The sequence below is a fragment of the Monopterus albus genome, unplaced genomic scaffold (genome assembly GCF_001952655.1).
Source record: "Monopterus albus unplaced genomic scaffold, M_albus_1.0 scaffold87.1, whole genome shotgun sequence".
NCBI classification, from domain to species: domain Eukaryota; kingdom Metazoa; phylum Chordata; class Actinopteri; order Synbranchiformes; family Synbranchidae; genus Monopterus; species Monopterus albus.
In genome coordinates, this window is record NW_018127967.1 from 1,033,525 (window position 1) to 1,057,408 (window position 23,884).

Sequence of the window (23,884 nt, forward strand, 5' to 3'; positions counted from 1 at the left end):
TCCAGCCTCCCCCGGGATCTGGTCAAAGCTCTGCCGGAGGTGGGAGTTGAAGTTCTCTGACAGGGGATTCTGCTAAACGTTCCCAACAGACCCTCACAATACGTTTGGGTCTGCCGAGTCTGTCCAGCTTCCTCCCCCGCCATCGGATCCAGCTCACCACCAGGTGGTGATCAGTTGACAGCTCCGCCCTCTCTTCACTCGAGTGTCCAAGACATACGGCTGGAGGTCAGATGAAACAACCACAAAGTCGATCATCGACCTCCGGCCTAGGGTGTCCTGGTGCCATGTGCACTGATGGACACCCTTATGCTTGAACATGGTGTTCATTATGGACAAACTGTGACTAGCACAGAAGTCCAATAACAAAACACCACTCGGGTTCAGATCGGGGGGGCCGTTCCTCCCAATCACGCCCCTCCAGGTGTCACTGTCGCTGCCCACGTGGGCGTTGAAGTCCCCCAGTAGAACAACAGAGTCCCCAGTCGGGGCCTTTTCCAGCACCCCTCCCAGGGACTCCAAGAAGGCCGGGTACTCCACACTGCCATTCGGCCCGTAGGCACAAACGGCAGTGAGAGACCTATCCCCGACCCGCAGGCGCAGGGAAGCGACCCTCTCGTTCACCGGGGTAAACTCCAACACATGGCGGCTAAGCTGGGGAGCTATGAGCAAGCCCACACCAGCCCGCCGCCTCTCACCGCGGGCAACTCCAGAGTAGTAGAGAGTCCAGCCTCTCTCAAGGAGTAAGGTTCCAGAGCCCGAGCTGTGCATGGAGGTGAGCCCGACTATATCTAGCCGGTACCTCTCAACCTCCTGCACAAGCTCAGGCTCCTTCCCCCACCAGCGAGGTGACATTCCATGAACTAGTAGTTCTTTATTAACAGAACTTTCCCTATATTAGAGCAGTTACATATTAAATTCAGTTAACCAAAGATGTACTTGTTCAGATTTCATCAGGTCCATATGTGTTAGATCAAGATTTTCTTCCTTTCCTTTCATACAGTAATTGTACAACCTTTGTTTTCCTTAGCTCCCTCAGCCCATAATATCTTCTATACCTAACTGTCCATTTTGCAGACTCTTTCATTAGATAGGCCCATGTATATTTGAAACAAAAATATTTGCAGAACTGGAACCAAATATGTACTTATAGCATTTAGGAAGTTGAAGCTTGGAAATGCCTACAGCCCCCTGCTCACTTAAGTGAAGTGATGCAGCACCTTAAAGAGCTCATGGTGCTTTTCCTTGTTTTTTGACTTACAGTATCTACAATATTACAATGGTGAATTATCATCTTAGATGTGATTCTTCTTCTTCTTCTTCTTCTTTCGGCTGTTCCCGTTAGGGGTCGCCACAGCGAATCATTTGTTTCCACCTAACTCTATCCTCGGCATCCTCTACTCTCACCCCAATTAACTTCATGTCCTCTTTTAGCACATCCATATATCTCCTCTTTGGCCTTCCTCTTGACCTCTTGCCTGGCAGCTCCATCTCCACCATCCTTCTACCAATATAACCACTATCCCTCTTCTGCACATGTCCAAACCATCTCAATCTGGCCTCTCCGACCTTGTCCCCAAAACAGCCGACCTGAGCTGTCCCTCTGATGTGCTCATTCCTAATCCTGTCCATCCTGGTCACTCCTAAAGAGAACCTCAACATCCTCATCTCTGCCTCTTGTCTTTTCCTCACTGCTACAGTCTCTAACCCATACAGCATAGCTGGTCTCACTACTGTCTTGTACACCTTTCCTTTGATTCTTGCTGACACTCTTCTGTCACACAATGCTCCTGACACCTTTCTCCACCCACTCCAACCTGCCTGCACTCGCCTCTTCACTTCTTTCCTACACTCCCCATCACTCTGGACTGTTGACCCCAAATACTTAAACTCCTGCACCTTCTTGATCATCTTAGACGTGATCAAAAGCTAAAAAAAAAATTGGTGTACATATGTTCTAGTATTTCTATGCAGAAGCAACATTAATACACATCTCACAAACTCTTGCTAACAAAATTAAGTATTACATGATAGTTTAAGGATTTCCTTGAATGGCCATGATCTCCAGGCAGCTGCATGTTCCTGTGAGGCTGTCTGATATCCACCGGTACCCCCACCATATTGGCAAAATGTTGTTTGTTATTTTCATTTTCAATAAAGCGTATTTAAAAGAAAAAAAACATCCACCGTGCCATTGTAAAAGCGGAATTTTTCAGCTCCACACGGTTTTGTGGATATATTTTCCCTCCTGCTGCTGCACTTTGACCAGAGGATGTGAAGAAAAATACAGGACCTGAGGTTACTGCATGTCCAGGAATGTTCCTGTGCAGGGACTCGCTGCTTTACCTGACCGGGTCTAACCTATAAGCAGACCCCCATAGTGGTGAATGATCAGCTCATCAACGCTGGATTGCCCTGGAGCGCAGTACCTGTTTGTTTTGACTGATTAAGGCCAGTGTGTCTGCCGAATTAACGGATCCATGATATTATTGTCAGTGCTACACTACCTGTTGGAATTAATTTCATCACTTTGGGACTGTATGTGGTTGTGTGGGGGAAGACACAGCGACTGCCGGTTTGATTTAATGACCTAAATCTGGGCGCGATGAGAAGGGCTTCACCTTTATTAAGAGTCTCAGGTGAAAAAAGTTGGTTTTAACCACGGATCTGATCTGCTTATCAAAATTAAAGCCACTGTCAAATATCACTCCAAGATTTTTCACGGTATCAGTGAATGAAGGTGCTAATGCTGAAACACCTAGACTGGATACAACAGCAGCTGAATCGGGGCTAAAGATCATGTACTCCATCTTACTCTCATTTAAGTGTAGGAAATTCTGTGATAGCCACAGTTTAACATCACGGATACAATTATGCAGTGGGGTAAGTGCCTTAGAATCATCTAGTATCAGCGGCACATAGATCTGAATGTCATCCGCATCAAAATGAAAATGAACATTATGCCTTGATATGATTGAACCAAGTGTTTACATATATAGAGAAAAAGGTAGCGGGGCCAGAATCGAGCCTTGAGGAACGCCTGAGGTGAGGCGGCTATGGTGGAGGAGAAATCGCCAATCATGAACAGAAAAGGTCCTATTGGTCAGGAAAGAAGTAAACCACTTTAGAACCGTGCCTCTCAGGCCAACACGGTGTTCCAACGGGGAGAGCAAAACTGCATGGTCAACGGTGTCAAAGGCTGCCGATAAATCTAGAAGACCTAGAATTACGGGGCGCTTGGCATCAAGGGCCATAGTAATATCATTATGGACCTTCAGTAGTGCCGATTCAGTGCTGTGATGAGGCCTAAAGCCTGACTGAAACTTATCAACAACATCCAGACGATCTAGATAGGACTGCAACTGGGTAAGGACGATTTTTTTCCCATAATCTTAGATAGAAAAGGCAAAAGGGAAATTGGAAATACAGAATGCAAAAATTAGACGGAAGAGAGGGATCAATGTTAGGCTTCTTGAGGCTCACTATAACATGCTTAAGGGCGGTGGGGACCATGCCCAGCCTTAGGCAGCAATTTATAAAAGTGACCAGAGAGGGACCAATAGTGTCAATAACCTCCTTAATTATCCAGGCTGGGACAGGATCCAGGGGGGAGGAAGCGGACTTTAACTGCAACACACATTTTTTAAGTTGAGGCAGAGAGATTGGAATGAAGGTTTCCAGAGTATACAATACATGAGAAACAGATGCTACGGAAAATGAATACTTGGAGATACTTTGTCTAATATCCCAAACTTTGTCAATGAAGTAATTCTGAAACTCATTACAGGTTTGAACCGACGCCTCAGTGGCCAGAGCAGCAATAGGATTAATAACCAAATTGATGGTATTGAAAAGAACTCTGGGACAGTGACTGTTTTTCAAAATAATATTAGATAAATATTGGGTTTTAGCATCTTTTACAGCTTTCTGATAAGAGACCAGGCTGTCCCTTAAAATGTCCAGAGAAACGTGCAGGCCATCCTTCCTCTTTTTACGCTCCGCCTGTCTACAGCGTCTCCGCAAGGCACGGGTAGTGTCATTTAACCATGCGTCAGGAGTATTTCTAGCTCTCATCCCTCTAAAGGAAGCGATGGAATTCAAAATCCGAGAGCACGTAGAGTCAAACGAAGAGAGAAAGATGTCGGGACACGTAGTAGGGTTACGAGCTTCTGCTGAGTAAAAATCGGAGGGCAAGAAAGCAGCAGCAAAGTTGGGAGCCGTTAAGGGAGTAATAATCCTGCAGCACTGGCGTAGGGCCATGGGTCGGGATGCACTTGACGGTGCCAGGACTTCAAAATGGATGAAGGAGTGGTCAGAGATGGCCGACTTTGATACATCCCCAATGCAGACAGACAGGCCTCGTGAGATGACGAGGTCCAGTGTGCCCCCACATTGATGAGTGGGGAATAGTACTGACTGGGTAAGATCAAAGGAGTCCAACAATGAGTTAAAATCATTCACCAGCTGGTCAGAGAGGGAGATGACGTGAATGTTAAAATCTCCACAAATCAGCAAACTGTCAGACTGTGGAATAAGCGCTGCTAAGAGTTCCCCGAATTTGTTTATAAAATCCTTGGATTTAGGAGGACGATATATGACTGCACATAAAATAGGACAGCAAAGTGTTACAATAAAGGTTTGTAACTCAAAACTGGAGTAGGCCTTGGAAGGGAGAAGGCGACATTTGGAGATGGAGGTAGCAGAGATGAGGATGTTGAGGTTCTCTTTAGGAGTGACCAGGATGGACAAGATTAGGAATGAGCACATCAAAGGGACAGCTGAGGTCGGCTGTTTTGGGGACAAGGTCAGAGAGGCCAGATTGAGATGGTTTGGACATGTGCAGAAGAGGGATAGTGGTTATATTTGTAGAAGGATGTTGGAGATGGAGCTGCCAGGCAAGAGGTCAAGAGGAAGGCCAAAGAGGAGATATATGGATGTGCTAAAAGAGGACATGGAGTTAATTGGTGTGAGAGTAGAGGATGCTGAGGATAGAGTTAGATGGAAACAGATGATTCGCTGTGGGGACCCCTAACGGGAACAGCCGAAAGAAGAAGAAGTTTAGAGTGTTACACATCTTTTTTTATTGGTACATATACCGTTGTTTAACTGTCTATGGAGTTGAAATTCAAATTAATTTATGCCATTGCAGTTTGTCCTGCTGTCCACTTGCAACAATAGTGGCAACAGGAGTTGTACACATTCATGAACTATCCTCTCATTTTTAGGAAAAGGTTCTTTGGTTTTATATTTCTGAGATAATTAGACTATTTGGAGTTATGACGGCAGCGGATGTACTTCCTGAGGAGGCTGAGGAGGTTTGGCATGTCGCCTAGGATCCTCAGCAACTTCTACAGCTGCATCATTGAGAGCATCTTGACCAGCTGCATCACTGTCTGGTATGGCAGCACTACTGCTATGGACCGCAAGTGCCAACAGAGAGTGGTAAAGACTGTGGAGAAGATCACCAGGACTCCACTGCCCTCTCTGCAGAGCATCTACCACCACAGGGTGCATTGGAAAGCTGCCTCCATCCTCAAAGATCTCACCCACCCCCTGCACAGACTGTTCACCACCCTACCCTCTGGCCGGAGGTTCAGAAGTATGAAATGCAGGACCTCTAGATTGAAAAACTCTTTCTTTCTCTCTGCCATCAGACTCCTAAACAATTGAGGAGTTTATTACCAGGAAATACGTGATGTACTGTCGACCTGTACTGTTTACATTCTCAGTTTGCACATGCATAATTGCACATTGACTGTTGACTGCTGCACATGCTGCTCCCATGCAGCATACATTCTCTTATTATATTCTTATGTATTTTGTGGCATTCATGTGGACGGCAAAGTAAGAATTTCATTGTACAGAGAAACACGTTTCCTGACTGTGCATATGACAAATAAACACTTTGAGCTTTGACCTTATGATGAGTGCAAAGCTAATGTAGAGATACCCCTGATTAAACATCAAATGGCTGGAAATGAGTATGCCATGGGCTCTTTAAACCAGAGAAGCTCAGGTATGTGCATCATTAATTCCCCAGGGAAAATTCGACAGCCTGACAGACCTTTCTCATTTATGAGTATTTATGAACCCATCACAGTATTGTGCTCTGTATAGCAACTATGCTATGGTTTGTCTAGTAAATGATTTTGGTATGCTCTGTTTTTGTTTGTGTGTTTTTAGTTTTGTTGTTGCCAATGTTGTATTTGGCTCTGTGTGTAATATGTGTCTGTCTTATCTGCATGTTCATAAACCAATAAACTGTTGTTGTTGTTTTTAAAGAAAGTTGATTTGTATAAAATACTGTTTCAGTGCAATTACATACAAATGTTTGGAATGTTTATCTACATATAAACAAGTAAATGAATTCAGTCTTACAGATATTGTATCTGTTCCCGGGGAGAACATGCAACCTTTGCACAGAAAGGCCCCGAACCCGTAACCTTCTCGCTGTGATGCAACAGCGCTAACCACCGCGCCACCATACTGCCCGTGAATGACATGATTATAACTGTGACAACTCTAAATGAATAAAACAGTTAAAATTGGGAAAGCTATTTTGTGTATTGAGCCCTGTCCATATATTTATAGCATCAACCAAACATAAATGTTTTAAATGTAAGACTATTGAGGAAAATCTGACAGACGCCCATTTATTGAAAATCAGTTGGTGATTGGGTGCTTTAGATGAAGGATCAGAAGAAAGGATGTCTCATGTCTGTATCTATCTATCTATCTATCCATCTATCCATCCATCCATCAAGTAGACTTCACCCATACAAATGGAACATCACGGCGTTGGCCAGTAGATGTCGCCGTGTTGAAAGCTTCACAACGGAAACGTGTTCAACACTTGGTTCACATTAATCTGGTGTTTCAGAAATCTTTGTTTTAACGATCATTGAGTTCATGTGACAGTATGCTTGGGTATTTTTGGGTTGGCTAACACTTTGCCTGACTACAGTATTTTCCTTGAGCTGAAAAGCATTTGAAGTGCTGCCACTGTAGCTTTGGCAGCCGGAAACTGGGATCAGCTGATGGAGGAGGAGCCGTGAGAGAGCTGAGCCATCTTCCCCCGGCAGATTAATACACTCGGAGCCTGGACAAGGGGAACACGGGAAAGCGTTTAGGGATCCGGGTGACATTTGGAGGCACGGACGATTGAAATACGCCAGGAACGCCTATGTCAGTTGCAAAGGAAGATTTCTGAGGGACTCGTTAATACAAATTCTGCTTCAGAGTTGACGGAGGACTAACGCTATATCAGCGTTTAACCTTAAACCCAATGTTGTAAGGTTAATAATACAAAGAACGGAAAACACTGAGCTAGGACTGGGGGTTAATATCGAAATATGAACGCCGTGTAACATGGGAAAATGCTAAAGTCCAGGAGATAAGCGATATAAGTAAGCATGTAGCTCTTGGCGTACGGAGAGTGTGTAACGTTAGCATCACCAGTAAATGTAAACAAACCGTTATTTAAGATAGCTGAAGTTAGCCGATTGGAGTTAGCTTTCTAGTGCTAATACATATAACGTTAGCTAGCCCAAGGTAGTAGGAGCACAAGATAGAAGAGGGAGGTAAACCGAAGTGTACACACGCCTGTCGTCGTGTTTAAATCCAAACTTGACCTCGTTATTGTTGGCTGTAGCAAATGACGGCTGTTTGTGTTAGCTCGGTCTGCAGTTATTAGCACGGTTAGCCGTTCAGCTAACGTCGGCTAAATGTTATTTGCATTAGAAGCTCAGCATAATAACATTGCAACTCGCACGCTAAAGGCAAGACAATGGAGACATTTGGTAATAACGCTAAGTGTTTGGTATTTCTTTGTTTAAAAAAATGTTGCTGTGAGAGATTAAACACTTCTGGGATTCGTGTGATGCTACAATAGATAATCTAGATATTCGGTGTAGCCCATCTGATTGGCTGAAAAGAGTAGGACGTCGAGATGAAAGAAAACTTCATAACTTCCTATAGATTAAATTAATCACATCGCTACGCAGAGCAGTCCTTATGGCAATGTTATATATGGGTTGCTCGCGTTCCTAGCTGCATTGTGAGTGTAAATGCTCACTGTTACATTCTGTACCCTTCGTCTCTTTGACAGTGTAGTTTGTATAGTGACAATAATTAGTTGGTGAGTTTGGCCTCTCAGCGGCAGCAGTGGGCAGCTATACAGTCAAATAGACGAGTGGAGCGCCTGTTCAAAGTTAGGGGCTGCAAAGGGAGCCAAAGTCAGCCGGACAGCATAGAGTAGATTGTTACATCGATCTAGAGAACTTGTAGTTTGATCTGTGTTTATAAGAAACACGTGTAAAACAGATGTTACATAGACTAAAGGCTGTATTTGTACTTTAGCTGTGTATATTATCCTACAGCCTATCCAAAGGAAAGCACCGCCTTGTCAGAGCTGGTATTGTGTAGCTGTGTTTGAGGGCCCAGCGGTAAGCCTCTCAGCTGTGTTTTGGTTGCTAGTGGCCTCCCCTCCCCCAGTCTTGAGACTCTTGTTTCTCGACTCTCGATTCTCCTCGAGAGTTGCACACTGTTCCCCGGATTTCCATTAGATTTTTAAACAGAAGAGAGGCCGTGGCCTCAAGAAGCAATCCTCTGGACTCCGAAGCCGCAAAGACGTGGATGTAATGGAACTGATGTTCGCCGAGTGGGAGGATGGAGAGAGGTTCTCATTCGAAGACTCGGACCGGTTCGAGGAAGACTCTCTGTGCTCCTTCATCTCAGAGGCCGAGAGTCTCTGTCAGAATTGGAGGGGATGGAGAAAGCAGTCAGCCGGACCCAACTCTCCTACTGTCAAGATTAAAGGTTGGAGGACACACGTAAACACATACAGTTCCATTCATTCGGACTACTGTGAATTAGTCCATGTATTTCCACAATAAGCTTGGGAGCTAATTACAGCAGGGCTAAAGGGCATTAGCCCTATTACCTATTGCTGGAAAATGTATTATATATGATGTATTATAAAATATATTGGTTATTTTAAAGTATAGATCACGGTTTATCACCATGTATATGTTTTAAACCAAGACTGACAGTCACTGAACCTTTTGGGGATTAAAGTAGGGGTGCTTTTTTTAAAATACAAATTACTCAAACTACAACTCCATTCACAGTCTCAGGACCTTTTGGAAAAACATTTGCACAGTGTATTTTGATCATTGTGGCTTATAAAGTTATAGAATTGTCCAGCAATGTGGAACCCATTGGCTAAAGGTTGGTGTGTTTCCTAACCAGTCAGTGTCACAGAGCATACTGTGTGTGTGTGTGTGTGTGTGTTTGTTTGTTTGTGTTTTGATGCTTCACAGCAACCTTATGCACTTCTGTGGAGTTATTCTCCAGAGACCCCTGTGTGTTCTTGTTAACTGCACCCACCAGTAAGCATGAAGTCCTGTGTTACAGGAATCCCAACAAGTACTAGTGTCATTATTACCTCCACCAAGGGTGGGGGTCATGTTTTTGCTGGGGCTTTTGGTTTGTGTGTTTGTTAACAGCATAACTCAAAAAGCAATGAACAGATTTGGACGAAATGTTTTGGAGAGGTAGGATATGGGCCACTAGATTTTGGTGCTAATCTTTATCATAAGTTTGGATACAGGAACATTTTTAAAGATTATTAACCATTGTGAGTGCTGCAAAGGCTTCTTGACTCTTATGTGAGCCCCCATGTGGGCAGTGTTCATGACTGCAATGCTGAGCACTCTGTGCACATAAGAAGACAAATCCCTGGGCCAAAGACAGCTGCCCATTCATTGTGAATGGAAACCCAGTGCTGCCCTTCAGTACACCCCGCTGTGCTTGACAGGGTATGAAGGAGCTCAGCGAGGCCACAGCCCAGAGGTGTGGAAAGATCTACTCTGTGCAGCGACAGCCGGGTAAGAACCTAATGGCAGAGGTTTGACTCAAACCTGTTATCATTTATACCCGTAGGATTGTATTAAGTCATTTTATTAAGTAACAACTTAGACTGAGAATATGTGGTGTGGATGTCCAGATAATGCCAATTTAGAATCTGTTCTGATGTTCTAGGAGTTGTGGGCATTGACATACTGTACAGTATATGTATGTCTATGGTTGAGTGCTCCTTAACTGACCAGACTAGCTATATTAGCAGGCAGCTCCATCTCGTTCAGAGCACAGCAGTCTGCTGGCGATGATGCAAGTGTTCCAGCTGCACATTATAGCTGCGTTTCCACTGTCGGAATCTAATGAGCGGTACGTCACATGCTTCCCTTTGCCATCACAGGGCATAACCCCAAAAGTTTACACAGGCCATCCTACTTTGCTTCACTGTATTTATCTCTGTGTTGATCTCAAGGGGCTGTGCTCCTCCAGTAACAGAAACTGTATGAGCAGTTTGTCAAATAGCTGTTGAACAAGCAGAACTCAAACTTGCAGAAATGTGACATTTTCACCACAGTCCCCGTTTTACCCGTAAACCAATGAGTGAATGTCTGCTTAAGGAGCATTTGTTGGGTTTTCCCTATAATATTGTGAAGTCTAAGCCTTAGGCACTCTGAGTTCTGTCAGCATGTTTTACATGCAGACTTTCATTCTGCTGTTAGAATAAAAGCTCAGTCACAATAATTTGACTTAATTTGAAAGTAATTTATTTTAGTTTGAAAGGCTGGTGTAAACTCTTCACAATTTTCCCAAAACACTGTTTATGTTCACCTGCGTAATGATTCCAGATTTTGATGTGTAATGCAAATGGCTTGCCTTCAGCTGTGTCACAGCAAAAGCCCTTTTCAGACACAGGATATATAACATTGCTGGCTTCATCACTCAAGTGATGGCTTTCTCTCGTTCAGACAGAGGTCACTTTTATGTCAGTGTTTCTGACAGCTTCATTCAGATATATCCATGATGGTAATGGAGAGGGTGTGAAATTTGCCATGCACATGAATGATGGTCATAAGATGACCATGCATGAGATGTATGTGCCTATCTGTTAGTGTGACTGCATGCGGTTCAGACTTGTGTGAGGTTGTTGTTGTGATTCTTACAGAAAAGTGACCCTGGTGCTTATTTAGACATAAAGCTTACATGTTCAGATGCTGTCAGAATAATGGAAAGGAATGCATGTTGGAAAACGGCTGAGGTGTAATCAAATAGTTTCTTTATTAGAAGACACAACAGTAGTGCCAAGTTGTCAGCGTAGCTCCATCTTTTTTAGAGGATGAGTACAGTCTTGGACAAGACAGAACTGTTCTGCCAACTGATGAAAACAGGACATTTTAGTAATAGGAGATTTTCAATCAGTTTTCAGTCAGTCATTATACGTGCTATGCAGGAAAACGTAGTTTGAGCCTACACAGTTTAATTTGAATAGATCCAAATATTTCCAAAGGTGCTGAATATTAGGGCCGCCCACAAATAGTAGAGTCATTAGTCGTGAGACTTGTCAGTCGACTTACACTCTCTAGTTGAGCCTTTGTTTTTGTTTTATTTTATTTTTTGTCACTTCAATGGATGCATGGATGTACTTTGGATCTATTTAGCAAATTGCAGAATGAGAAAAAAAGGACAACACCACCCACTAGGACAAGTCACATAAAGGTGAGATTTGTATTTTATTAGAAGTGTTTTCAAACATTGTGGTCTACTTTTACAAGAGAAAAGACTGACATAACAGTATGGCTGGTTTTGCCTAATGTTATGTGAGCCCAGTTTGTTTACCCATCTCTGTTCAAGTGCAGTGCACAGCTGTTTACCAACTGTTTCTGCGATATGCATCCATCTGAACAGGAAGCTAACAAAAGTGCACGGGGAAAACATTTCAATGAGGAATCATAAATAAGAGGTATTGTAAACAGTGCAAGCTGCCAGACTTCAAACGCACAGTAACAACAAGCACAGTGGGTAGAGCAGACGTCTCCCAACCAGAGGGTCGGAGGTTCGAATCTTGGTGCCTGCAGTCCACACGTCAGTGTCCTTGGGCAAGACACTGAACCCCCAAGTTTCCCCCAATAGTTAGAGCCATCGGTTGAGTTGATGCTGCAGATGGCTGCCTCGGTTCTGTACCGGAAACAAATTCCTTGTGTGTGTAACTTACTTGGCCAATAAAAGTGATTATTATTAACTGATGGGAGAAGCTTAAACTTATTGCTAGGCTTTTTTTTTTTTACCAACCTCCAACTAAAAGTGAAAATCTAGTCTCCTACTATAAACTGATGCAACAAGTAATAGGAACAGTAGAAAGTCTGTCCTGCTGACTGCATAGTTCTTTTTGAAGTGTGTGTATTTTGTATTTGCTGTGTTTTACTGCAGGTTGGATATGCTGAATACGCTCATTTCCCTTCTCCAAGGTGTTTCTACTCTGAACACCCACGGTGACTTGGAGAATGGTGTGGTGGAAAATTGGCACAATAATCCCACCTTGAATTGGCAGTGTAAAAGGAGCTAAAGACAGCATGGCATAGCCAGAGCTACTTGAGGTTGTAATTGTTAGTGTTTAGTTCATTTATTTTAACTTGAAGACCAAAAGAAAATAGACCAGTTAGCAATTACTCATCAACTGGAGATGGCTTTGTCGACTGGTACCAATACTTAATCTATTAGATATTTTTTTTTTTTTTTTTTTTTTTTTTTTTTTTTTCCATCATGTCCCATTTGGCAGACCACAGGTGTGCCTCAGTAGAGGCTACTTATGGTGTGCACCCTGTGAGAAGAAATAAACACAGGGAGGAAATGAGGAAGACGGTAAGTGAGCTAGTGATCCAGTGAAATCAGCTCTTCTCAGGCCAGCTATAAAGGGACAACTGTTGTAGTGGCTTCCCTCTGTCCTGGGAGTTGATTGGTGGACAACAAGCTGTTTGTAGGCTGGCAGCATGAGCTGTGTTACTACCCAGCCACCCCTCTCTCTCTTCAGGTTTTAGCTCTTTAGCATTAGACAGTCTGACTTTACCAGCATCTTACTAGGCCTACATACTAATATTGGAATGTGAATTCTTCTTCCATTTTAAATTGATTTATTTTATTTATTTGTTTATTTTTGCAGGGATGGAGTTAAGGTGTCTGGTGATGGAAATTAGTCAGGCTGCAGTTTTACGTTGTCGTTGCTGTGCCTCTTTTGGATGCTCCCTGTCATTTTGGGGTCACCACAGCAGATTACTTGGATTTGTATGTGATTTGACACAGGTTTTACAGGCTGCAGTTTTATAGTAGATCTACTAATTTCCAAAGACTGATAGTATTTTAGAGGCACTCCTAAAATTTAGTAGTTTACTTTTCATCCTTGAACAATTTTATAAGAGGAAATCATTGTATTGTGTCACTTTTCACTGTTTCTCTACTGTGTGTAAAAAGCCAATGGAAATGAAGTTAATAGAAAAAATAGCAGAAATCATATATGGTAGAAATGTAGCAGTAGTGGCAGCCAAATTAGTAATAAGACAGTGGTAGGTGTAGGCTTGAAAATGTGCTGCTTTGTAACTGTGTGTAAAAAGCCAATGGAAATGAAGTTAATGGCATTTCCTGAATCACTTGTGTGTCATATACTGATTTTATTAAGGCTGAAATCTTCAAACAGTAAAAATGTTGGAAAAAAACAAGTTCAAGTCTGAACAAACTCCATTTACTGAGCAACTGTCAGGTGTGATTGAAAGTTCCAGGAAAGGGTTTTTACTAAACCTGAAGTTAATAATTGGTTATTTTAGTTGTACACCGTTCTGGTCTTATCATATTTAAAGATCCGGTTGCCCTGGTTGTTTGATGATACCAGTTTTGTATTCTACACTCTGAAGAATGCACACTTGTGCCGAAACATCAGCTTCATTTTAAGAATAAAGTCTGCACAGCATAACTGTCATTCATGCTCCTCACGACCCTGTCACTTTATACACCAGTGGTTTTCAAACTTTTTGTGCCCAAGGCACACCAAAGCACAAGCCAAAATCTTAAGGCACACCTGTGTTCATGTCCATGGAAAATATCCTCTATGCCACAAGTTATCAGCCTTGTCACTCTATAAACATTTAGTTTTATTTACTTAGGGCAAATAAAATGAGCGAGTGAGACGGGGGGGGTAGATTTGGCACGAGAAGGAAGCATCAAGATGTCATCCCTCTTTACAGACCAAATTAAGAAGACATGCACTGGGAATAAAAACTAATTTGCATATAAACACTACATATCAACAGAGAGGAGTATGCACTTAGTTGGAAAAAGAAAACTTTAGTCTAAAATTGTAAACAAACAAGATGCATGGAGAATGAAAACTGGCTGACACGGAGTTGAAAAGAAAATGTTTTAAATGGCGCTTAAATTTAAATCAGCATTAAAATATTTGCTATCGTAAATATTGTTTACCTACTTAAAAGCTAATGAGACGTGCCTGTTGGTGCTTCCAGATGTTTTACTCCCCTTGGTGTTATTGAAGAGAGCTCATTTCTGGCATGTGGGCCTAGCATGACACCTGCCATTTTTTTGCACTTGTGGAGGATGGGTGTCCATGTGACTACCATGTGAGGTTTCATCTACTTTGCAATAAGCTCCGTTAGCATGTAACTTAACATCACAGCCTTATGTCTTTTGAAAATGTGCCGGAAAATTATTTCTTGAAAAAAGTGGCAGCACTGCATTAGCTTTGCTTGCAGTTCCATAAAGTTTATCCTCCTCAACCTCTTGAAAGAGTCCATTGATAGAATCCAAAAGTAACTACAAAAATCTTTCTGCCACTCAGTATTGTCTGTCAGCACACTCAGAGCCAAATTGACCAAGGCTGTGTCTGTTTTTCAGCTACAGATGTGACACATTCTGCCCTAGACATGTGCTGAATGTATCAAATAGTTGCAGCAGTCTAGAGGTGCAGTTTGTGTGTGATTTGTGTGACTGCCTGCAGTGTGTTTCTCATTCCTCATTGTATGTGCATATAAGGGAGAAACCCAACAGGAGGATACATGCTAACAGGATGAGTATGCATTCTGCTGGATTTATCAAGGTCATGCTATTTGCAACTGTCACAAATCCCATCTGTGTTTGCACAGAGTAAGGTTGTAGTGGTGTAAATAAATTTGCATTCATTATAGGCTTACATATATGACTAAACTTGATTAATAAATACAATAAAATTAGCATATTGCAAATGAGTAGTGGATGTGGAATTATGTCGTACTAGAACTTGAACCATCAATGATGTAAAGTCTGTGCAGGCTGTAACTAAACTTGTCTTTGTTTTAAGTGACTTAAGTGAGAGTTTGGCTGCATTTACCCCAGTTTTAACGTCTGTATGAACACCGTCTCCTCCTTCACTTGGTCTAATTTGCTGGACCTACTACTTTCCCCCCTCTCAATTTCAATGAGGGTGTTGTTCTCTTTAAAAATAAATAAATAAACAACTCTATATGTAGTTTGTGCCGGCAGGTTATTACAACCAACAGTTGCATGTTATTGTTTGGTGACCTTTAGTGATCAAGTCATATTATGTGTTACTAGTCATTATGACACAAGCAAAGAAGTAGCGATGTAGTAGAACCAGAAAGTCCACATTAAGACCCTGGGGTGGGTGGTTATGTACATATGGCACAGGACTTTCCCCAGGCAAGCAGGGCTTGAATCCAGAGTGTGATGTTTGTTTTTTAGTGGTGTGAGATACACTTGGCTCATGAGATGAGACAATGCATGATATTAACACTTTTTACAAAATCTTCAGTGATGAGATATCTGACTGGAAAAATAGTCTTTTATTTGACTGAAAGTCACAAAATGCAAAACAATGCAGGTGCATTTTGAAATGTTTTAACTAATTGTCTTGTAAAGAATGTCACTTCAGTTCTACTTTCTGAGTATGAATGATCATATGTAGTAAAAGACAGGACAATATTCAACTACTGCAAAAGCTTTTGCTACAAACTCAGCTGACTGGTTTCTCTCTGTGATTTTACAGGAGTCTCTTCAGACCTTAGAACTGTGCATGAGCTTCTAACTGAAGCTATATGTGACCTACTATATTATCTCCACTCCACTGCATCACATTGGACAGCAAAAAGGCACTGAGCTGACCATTCACATATGGGGGACAGTCGGGATGTGGACGCCAATGAAAAGAAGACTCTTTTGTTTAGCTTGTTAGCATTAGCATTCACTGCTATTCGAATTTGGGTCAAAGTTAATGCGCCATAAAAACAAGCCATGCATTTTCATTAGTACTGGATGTTAAACGGTGCTGTTTATCAATGCTGACACTGGTGGTAGAATAGGTGCTAAACTAGAGTAAGCTACGTTAGCAGCATGGCTAACCAAAACACAACAGAAACTCACGGGGTGGAAATGTGAATGAAACCACTCATGTCAACTCGTCACAATGTTGCCATATCATGCCAAAAACACTCCCCCTGCAACCCCTCACCCCTCCGACCAACGCAGCCCCATGTTAAAATACAGCAGGGTGTTGCGTTTTTGCTGGACTAATGTGAACGTACAGTCATACTCAGTCACACTGGCTGCTGCTCTGGTTCTGTTACATGCTGATATCGCGAGACATCTTTTGCCTCGACGAGAAATCACATTTTAATATCATGAGATCTCGTCACACCCCTGGTGCTTTTCAAGTAGTTTTGTTCCTAAACCTAATCAAGTAACTTTTGTGAAAAAATGTAATGAAACCATAGTTGTTTCATAATTGTAACAGTATGTTTCACAGTTTCTATGATGACAAAAGTCTTGCTGGTGCTATTTCTGGTGATTGTCTCTTCCCCCTCATTGCACCCATAGGATAAACAACCATATGGGTCATATAGGTTGGAGGACTCGTTGATGAAAGTTTCAACAATGTTTCCAAAGCATTACAATACAAATTATAAATATTTGAATATCTGAGCAGTACATAAAACATTAGGATTATGTACATTTTTTTTCAATTTTGACCTCCAATGATTATGAAAACAAAGTAATCAGGATAAAACAATTACTGTGCCACACTGCATTTTGCAGTGATGCTCTAGTTTTGTCTTGTGTTGTAAATCCAGTGCAAGCATGTTTTGGCAGTGAAACTTGTTACTTGCATTCACTACACCTAAGCTTGTTACTGTATGCACTAAAACCTGCGTGAGTAAAATGTCACTAAGAGTAATCTACCAAAACACCCACTAAACAAGCATAAACGTGCAGAGAAGTGATTGTTTCAGTTCTTCCTGCAGTCTGTCCTGCACCACCAGTTTGTTAACCATAGGAAGCTTGCTTAGCTAAGAGCTAATTGTTATGAACAAGCTAAAATCAAAGATCACTGTAGCCTGTTAAACGAGAAGGACAGAGATGGATGTGGCTGGTGAGCCCAGTAGTGATTCTTTAGGTTATGACAGGCAGTACTGTTAACTTTAAGTAGCAAAGTTTTATTTGTAAAATAAATATAGAGTAATGGGTAATTCCCTCTGAACTCGTCACAACTAGGTAGATGAAAAACTTTTTTTATTTGAATCATATTTAAATTTCACAAAACCTTCTTGTTAAAAGGAGTATTTTTAAGCTTGAGATGTTACCAGCCTCTTTGAAAACTTCTCAAAATAAGTTTTCCTTAATTCATTAAATGTCTTACATTGTAATAAGAAGTGTGCCTCTCTCTGACCTCCCCTATTGAACAGTGACAACTTTTTTTTTATTTTGGTTGCCTTGATTTTCTTAATTTCTTTTTTAATTGCTAATTTGTGGTCATTGAACCTGGCCTTAGTGTTTTGTCTCTGACACTAGAGAGATATTTGCCCCCCCATCTTTCATTGTAGAATTGTGAGTGTCCAGTAGAGTTTTTTTTACTTTGTATAACGTATGTATATCAAAGTGAGCACTTGAATTCAGTAGGATTAGCTCCAAGACTATCCCTGAAGTAGTTTCTAGACACATTGAGAGCTGTCTCAGTACTGTGATGAAAGAAGGGATGGACAAGATTTACTTTACCGTAATATACGTGCACATTAACATGATGATTTTTCAGTTCACACAGGACAAATTATATGGCAGTGCTACAACATTTTTGCCACCAAGTTCCTAGGTATAACAACATTCAGGAATGTTTTAAAGGTACACTAGGTCAGAGAGTGGTATTTTTATGATACAACTAGTAACTACAAGTAAGTCTGATGGAGCTAGATAAGTAGGGATAGCAGCTGGACTACAGTGCAGGCTGTGGCGTTCAGATAAAGCTGCCACTAAAGCCAGTAGGGCAAGCCACAGCAGCTTGGCCTAAGCAGATACAATATAGATATAAGGCTGGCTTGCTTGAGACACTGCGTATTTACTCTCTGCCTGGGTGAAGATTGAAAGCATGCTAGATCAGGTCAAAGGCAGAGTAGGGTGGGGCTAAAGAATGGTGTTCTTATCATGGGGCCCAGCAAAATTATGATGGCACAGCTTGATATAGGTCAAAACTTCATCTAACATGAATAATGTTTATCCTACTTTTGGCACATTTGAGTGTGTATTCATAATAATTGTGCGCTTATTTTGCCAAGTCTAGAGAATGGAGGGCATCATTTAAGCTACACATTTCCATCAAGAGGTAACTGATAAAATGAACTGAGCCCGTTTTTTAACGTGTGTGTGTGTGTGTGTGTGTGCATCATGTCAAACTATAGCTTGACTCACTGACTGACAAACCAAAACATCTTTACATGCATTGGTGGTGCTGAGGGTTAGGTTTACTGCTATTCAGTTTGCTTTGTTTTAAATAGCATTTCTATTTTTCACTTTCTCTAACTGGTTATTTGGCTAGAGTGTGAGGTTAGAATTCAAACAGTATAGCAGGAAATGCAGAGCACTCATAAAATTCTGTAGATCTGAGCTCATCACAAACTTTGAGTACTTTAATTTATGTATTAGAATTCCTGATGAAAGCAGAGCAGAATACTTATCTGTACAACATCACCCTGCTAAGCAAACTCAGGTGAGCTTTCTCTGAATGCATCTTATGCTTTTGGCTAAAACTTGACTGGTGTTTGTACTGGACTTACTGGGAGCTGTGGTCCTGAATCCTCTGTGGTCTGCACAGTTACTGCTGCTAGATGCACTGAACAATTACTTTAATTTAATTAAACCTCTTTTCTCTGCCACACCTTTACACTTTTTAAACTGTGTTGTTCATGTAAAGTGAGTCAACAACAGTTACTGCTGCTAACAGCACCTGGGTGACAGAGCTATGGGATTGCAGTTAGTGGAGGGAGACGGAGGTGAGGGGGACTGCCAGCAGGCTGTGCTACTCCACGTATGTAAAGATGATAGAGCCTGTCTTTATCCTCTGATCTCACAACTTTTCTAAACTGGTTTAGTTTTACTTAGTATTGTGATGTTTTCAGCACTATGACCAATAAACTATAAAGCATTAATGACATATTGTATCCTGTATTGATCCAATATGAGACAGAGCGGTTTATTTATCATATTGGACAATCTAGTATTATCAAGGATAGGTGGCCTTTTTTTTTTGTTTGTTTGTTTAAACACGTTGGAAGGAATTTGGGCCGTTGCCTCATATGGTCACTAGCTTTTGGGGGTGACTGTAGTTCAGTGGGTAGAGCAGTCATCTCCCAACGCAAGGGTCGGAGGTTCGAATCTTGGTGCCTGCAGTCCACGTGTCAGTGTCCTTGGGCAAGACACTGAACCCCCAAGTTGTCCCTGATGGTTAGAGCCATCGGTGCGAGTTGACGCCGCAGTTGGCTGCCTCGGTTCTGTACTGGAAACAAATTCATTGTGTCTGTAATATACTTGGCCAAATAAAGGTGATTATCATCCTAAGCTAGGCGATGTCAGTGCATCCTCTGGTCTAAAATCAAAATAGGTCCAGAAGACTGACCTACTGTTCTGCTCACCCACGTATGGTTTTGCTACAGTGAAATTTATTGGTGTGTCTCTCTTCATCCCCTCTCACTCATTTACTCTGCAGGATTCACATGAGGCCTGCGGAGGCGGGTAGAGTGTGTGCATTTGAAGCCTGCAGGGATGCCACTTAGATTGTTTAGAATCTGTAGCAGATAACACATTTTAATGGCACTTTATATTGTGATTCATTTTGATAATTAATTGTTCATCCCTTGTAGTTAGACACACAGTTTAATTTGATTTCTTCATAGTTTTTGTATGAGCAGTATTTTAAAGTAGTAGCAAAACCAAACAACACCCTGATTTTACTGTTCTTGGAGCCCTGCTAGCATGGGACTAGTTTGTCAAGCCAGATATTGCCATTTTGTGACAAACGGGGATGGTGGTGAAATTTGTCACTGAAAGGCCTGTTTTCTATTTTTGTTGCAGATTGTGATTGTACATTAGATCACCTCCGCTACCAGCTTTTCAAGATGTAGGATTGGTGTAGGAATGCAACCATTTGGTCTGTCATTGTATTGTTTCCACTTACATGCCGCCCACCATTTTCTGTCCCCATGGTGGTGCAAAAGGAGAGAAGACTGAGGGTCATTATAATCTAATCGGCTCTTCTACCAGGCCTTTGGACCAAATATGAAACAGATCACAGTTTGAGTTTCAGAGTGGGTCAAAAGGTCAAATTCAGCCCTATCTCATACCAGATTCAACAGGAACCCAAGTACAGTCAGACCCAATCCTCATGGGCCTGAAAATCACACACTATCTAAAATACAGTATGGTGGAACCAAAGCTACACTGTCAGCAGCATGATGCTCTACCAATTAATGATTAGCTGACTCCTCAGCACCTACTGCCTTTCTTCAGGAGCATGTATAAGGTTTAATAGCAAGCTCTCCTTGAGGGAGCAGTTGTTTGCCTGTCGATGGCACCTGTAGTGTCCAAAATAGAAAGAATCTGCTCTCTAGACATTTCTTGCTGTGGCTGTAAATCTAGTCTTTGCTGACATCCAACTGTTTAACCTTTAACTGGATGTTGTGATGTAGAAGTACTCTAGTACATGGTGACATCACTGTGGGATATGGTTACAGGTGCTAGTGAACACATTTCTAAATGCACCCGCCCCACTCTGTTCAGTGGTGTCACAGATAAAGGTCATTCAACCTGCAGCTTTCCATAATGTGACACTAGAGTGAAGGAAAAAAGTATAGTATGTTTTTCTCTCATCTGTTTCTGTCCTGTGATCTTCCTCAGATGGTCAGGTTATTCCTCTGGTGGAGCTGTCAGCAAAGCAAGTAGCGTTCCACATCCCGTTTGAAGTGGTGGAGAAGGTCTACCCCCCTGTCCCAGAACAGCTTCAGCTTCGCATTGCATACTGGAGCTTCCCTGAAAATGAAGAGGACATCAGGTGAGAGCAGCGATGACCTTTGTTTACCTCTGATATGCCAATGACAGTCTTGTTAAGTGTTGACAAGTGAGTAAACTAGTACTCTGCAAGCTTTGTTTTCCCAATTTACTAGCAGAAGAGAGCTCTTTTTAAAGTTCCTATGGCAGCTCATTTTGTTCCTTTCCAGCCATTTAACATTTATTCTTGGGTACCTCTGGATTAGTTTGGCACCCCTCATAACTCCAAATAGTCTGGTTTCATCATTCTGAAATAATTACAGAGAGCCTCTTCCTAAAAATGGGAGGATAGTTCATGAACATGCACAACTCCTGTTGCTGGTCAGGAAGCTATGACAACACAAACAAAATAAACAAAAAACTTAAACAAATAAGCTAAATTTTCAACAATGACAATACCTCAGATCCAACCAGACATGTTCAAGCCAGAATATGAAAGTGCACAGCATGACGAACCGCAACAGCATCAATTAATTTGAATTTCTCTTCCATAGATAGATAAACAACCGTATACAGGTACAGCTCAAATTAGAATATTGTGGAAAAGTCCATTTATTTCAGTAATTCAACTCAACTCGTATATTATATACATTCAGTACACACAGACTGAAGTAGTTTAAGCCGTTGGGTCTTTTAATTGTGATGATTTTGCTCACATTTAACAAAAACCCACCAAATCACTATCTCAATAAATTAGAATATGGTGACATGCCACTCAGCTAGTCAACTCAAAACACCTGCAAGTCCTGAGCCTTCAAAATGGTCACTCAGTTTGGTTCACTAGGCTACACAATCATGGGGAAGACTGCTGATCTGACAGTTGTCCAGGAGACAATCATCGACACCCTTCACCAGGAGGGTAAACCACAAACATTCATTGCCAAAGAAGCTGGCTGTTCACAGAGAGCTGTATCCAAGCCGTGAGAGGCTTGTCAAGCAAAATTCATTCAAGAATTTGGGTGAACTTCACAAGGAATGGACTGCAGCTGGGGTCAGGGCATCAAGGGCCACCACACACCGCCATGTCAAGGAATTTGGCTACAGTTGTCGTATTCCTCTTGTCAAGCCACTCCTGAACCACAGACAACGTCAGAGGTGTCTTAGCTGGGCTAAGAAGAAGAAGAACTGGACTGTTGCCCAGTGGTCCAAAGTCCTCTTTTGAAATAAATGGACTTTTCCACGATATTCTAATTTATTGAGCTGCACCTGTATGTACCAATGAAAAGAGATGTGTAACACTTTAAACAAAGTGGGTAATTGAGAAACACCATATTGGCATAATGCAGACATAGTAACTTCTCCAGCCTTAGAACAGTTCTCTACAGAAACAACATGTTAACAGACACGCAACATATGTGGTGTTTTTTAAACTTACTCTTAAGTCCCACCGAGTAGTGGAAACGTCATTCCCTTTCAAGTAGCTCCAAGGTCGGTAAATCTAGCCAGTGGCCGCTGTGCCTTCCCCCTCAAATCCCTCGCGTTACAGGTGACCACATACAGTCCTTAAGCAGTGAAATTAATTTCAACAGGCAGCGACAATAAAATCATGGATTGTTAGAATCTTCTTGCCAACCTGCAATGCATCACATGCAAAAGACACGTTGTCCTCAAGCAGTCAAAACAAACAGGTACTGTGCTCTGGGAATCCAGTGTTGATCAGCTGATCATTTATCACCCAAGGATTCTTCATTGGCTGGCTGCTTGTAGGTTTCCAGTCGCTCCATTCACGCATATTTTTCTCCACGTTCTCTGGTCACAGTGCAGCAGCAGGAAGGAAAATTAGAATGTCACAGATAGAGTGGCACCAGTAAATGTCAGGCAAGCTCACAGGAACGTGCACCTGGCTGGAGAATATGATCATTTAAGGAAATCTGTAAACTGTTGTTTAAGACTTTACATAGTTGGGGGGGAGGAGTTCACAAGACGTGTATAAAGCGAGTTGCTTGTCGATAGAGGTACTAGAACATACACCTCGGTTTTTGAGCTTTCAGTCCCTTTTAAATGAATTTATCTTTGTAACATTGTATATAAGTCAGGAAACAAGGAAAAGCATGCCATGGGCTCTTTAAGTTCAAACATTTATTTATAAATTTGCCTAGCACCTGTTGCAAATGAGAATGGGCCTAATATAGTATAAGAAAGTCACTTTCAGCTTTTCCCCCGTTTAGGGGTCACCACAGCGAATAGTCACACTGATGACTCGCATGTTGACATTTGGCACGTGTTTTACGCTGGATGCCCTTCCTGACGCAACCCTGATTCGAACCCGGGGCGCAGCGCTCCCGCCGCCTTAACCACTAGCCTACCAGGGATTGCTTGGGCCTAATATAATAGAATATGAGTAAATGCTATTGTATTGGGGGTTGGGTGGCAATCAAAACAATCAAAAATTTCCTTTGAAGGGATGCTGTAGTCTAAAACAGTTTGAAAACCACTCTTCTAAACATGGCTTAAGAGAACAGCCATGTCCATACAGTAGAGATGGGACAATGTTTTTTTGTTTTTTTTCTTTATACAAGTTCATGCAGGATATCATGTGTCCGCTTTGATTTAATCATGATACAATTAAAAATGGGGGGGAGCTCGGTCACCTGGGAGGAGCTCAGAGTAGAACCGCTGCTCCTCCACATCGAGAGGAACCAGCTGAGGTGGCTCGGGCATCTGTTTC

The 23,884-nt window shown here is 41.9% G+C and overlaps 1 protein-coding gene across 4 annotated transcripts in view; it reads left to right on the plus strand.

Moving 5' to 3' along the window:
- Nucleotides 1-6,883: 6,883 nt before the first annotated feature.
- Nucleotides 6,884-23,884, plus strand: part of zswim8 (zinc finger, SWIM-type containing 8) — a 51,396-nt gene continuing 34,395 nt past the window's right edge. For 2 of the 4 annotated variants that reach the window (XM_020607543.1, XM_020607544.1), the window contains exons 1-2: nucleotides 6,886-8,814; nucleotides 21,067-21,220. In XM_020607543.1, the coding sequence (XP_020463199.1) occupies nucleotides 8,637-8,814; nucleotides 21,067-21,220 (332 nt within the window). In that variant the 5' untranslated portion in view covers nucleotides 6,886-8,636. Of the gene's footprint in view, nucleotides 8,815-21,066; nucleotides 21,221-23,884 lie in introns of all 4 variants that reach the window. The other 2 variants (XM_020607541.1, XM_020607542.1) reach the window with 2 other exon arrangements.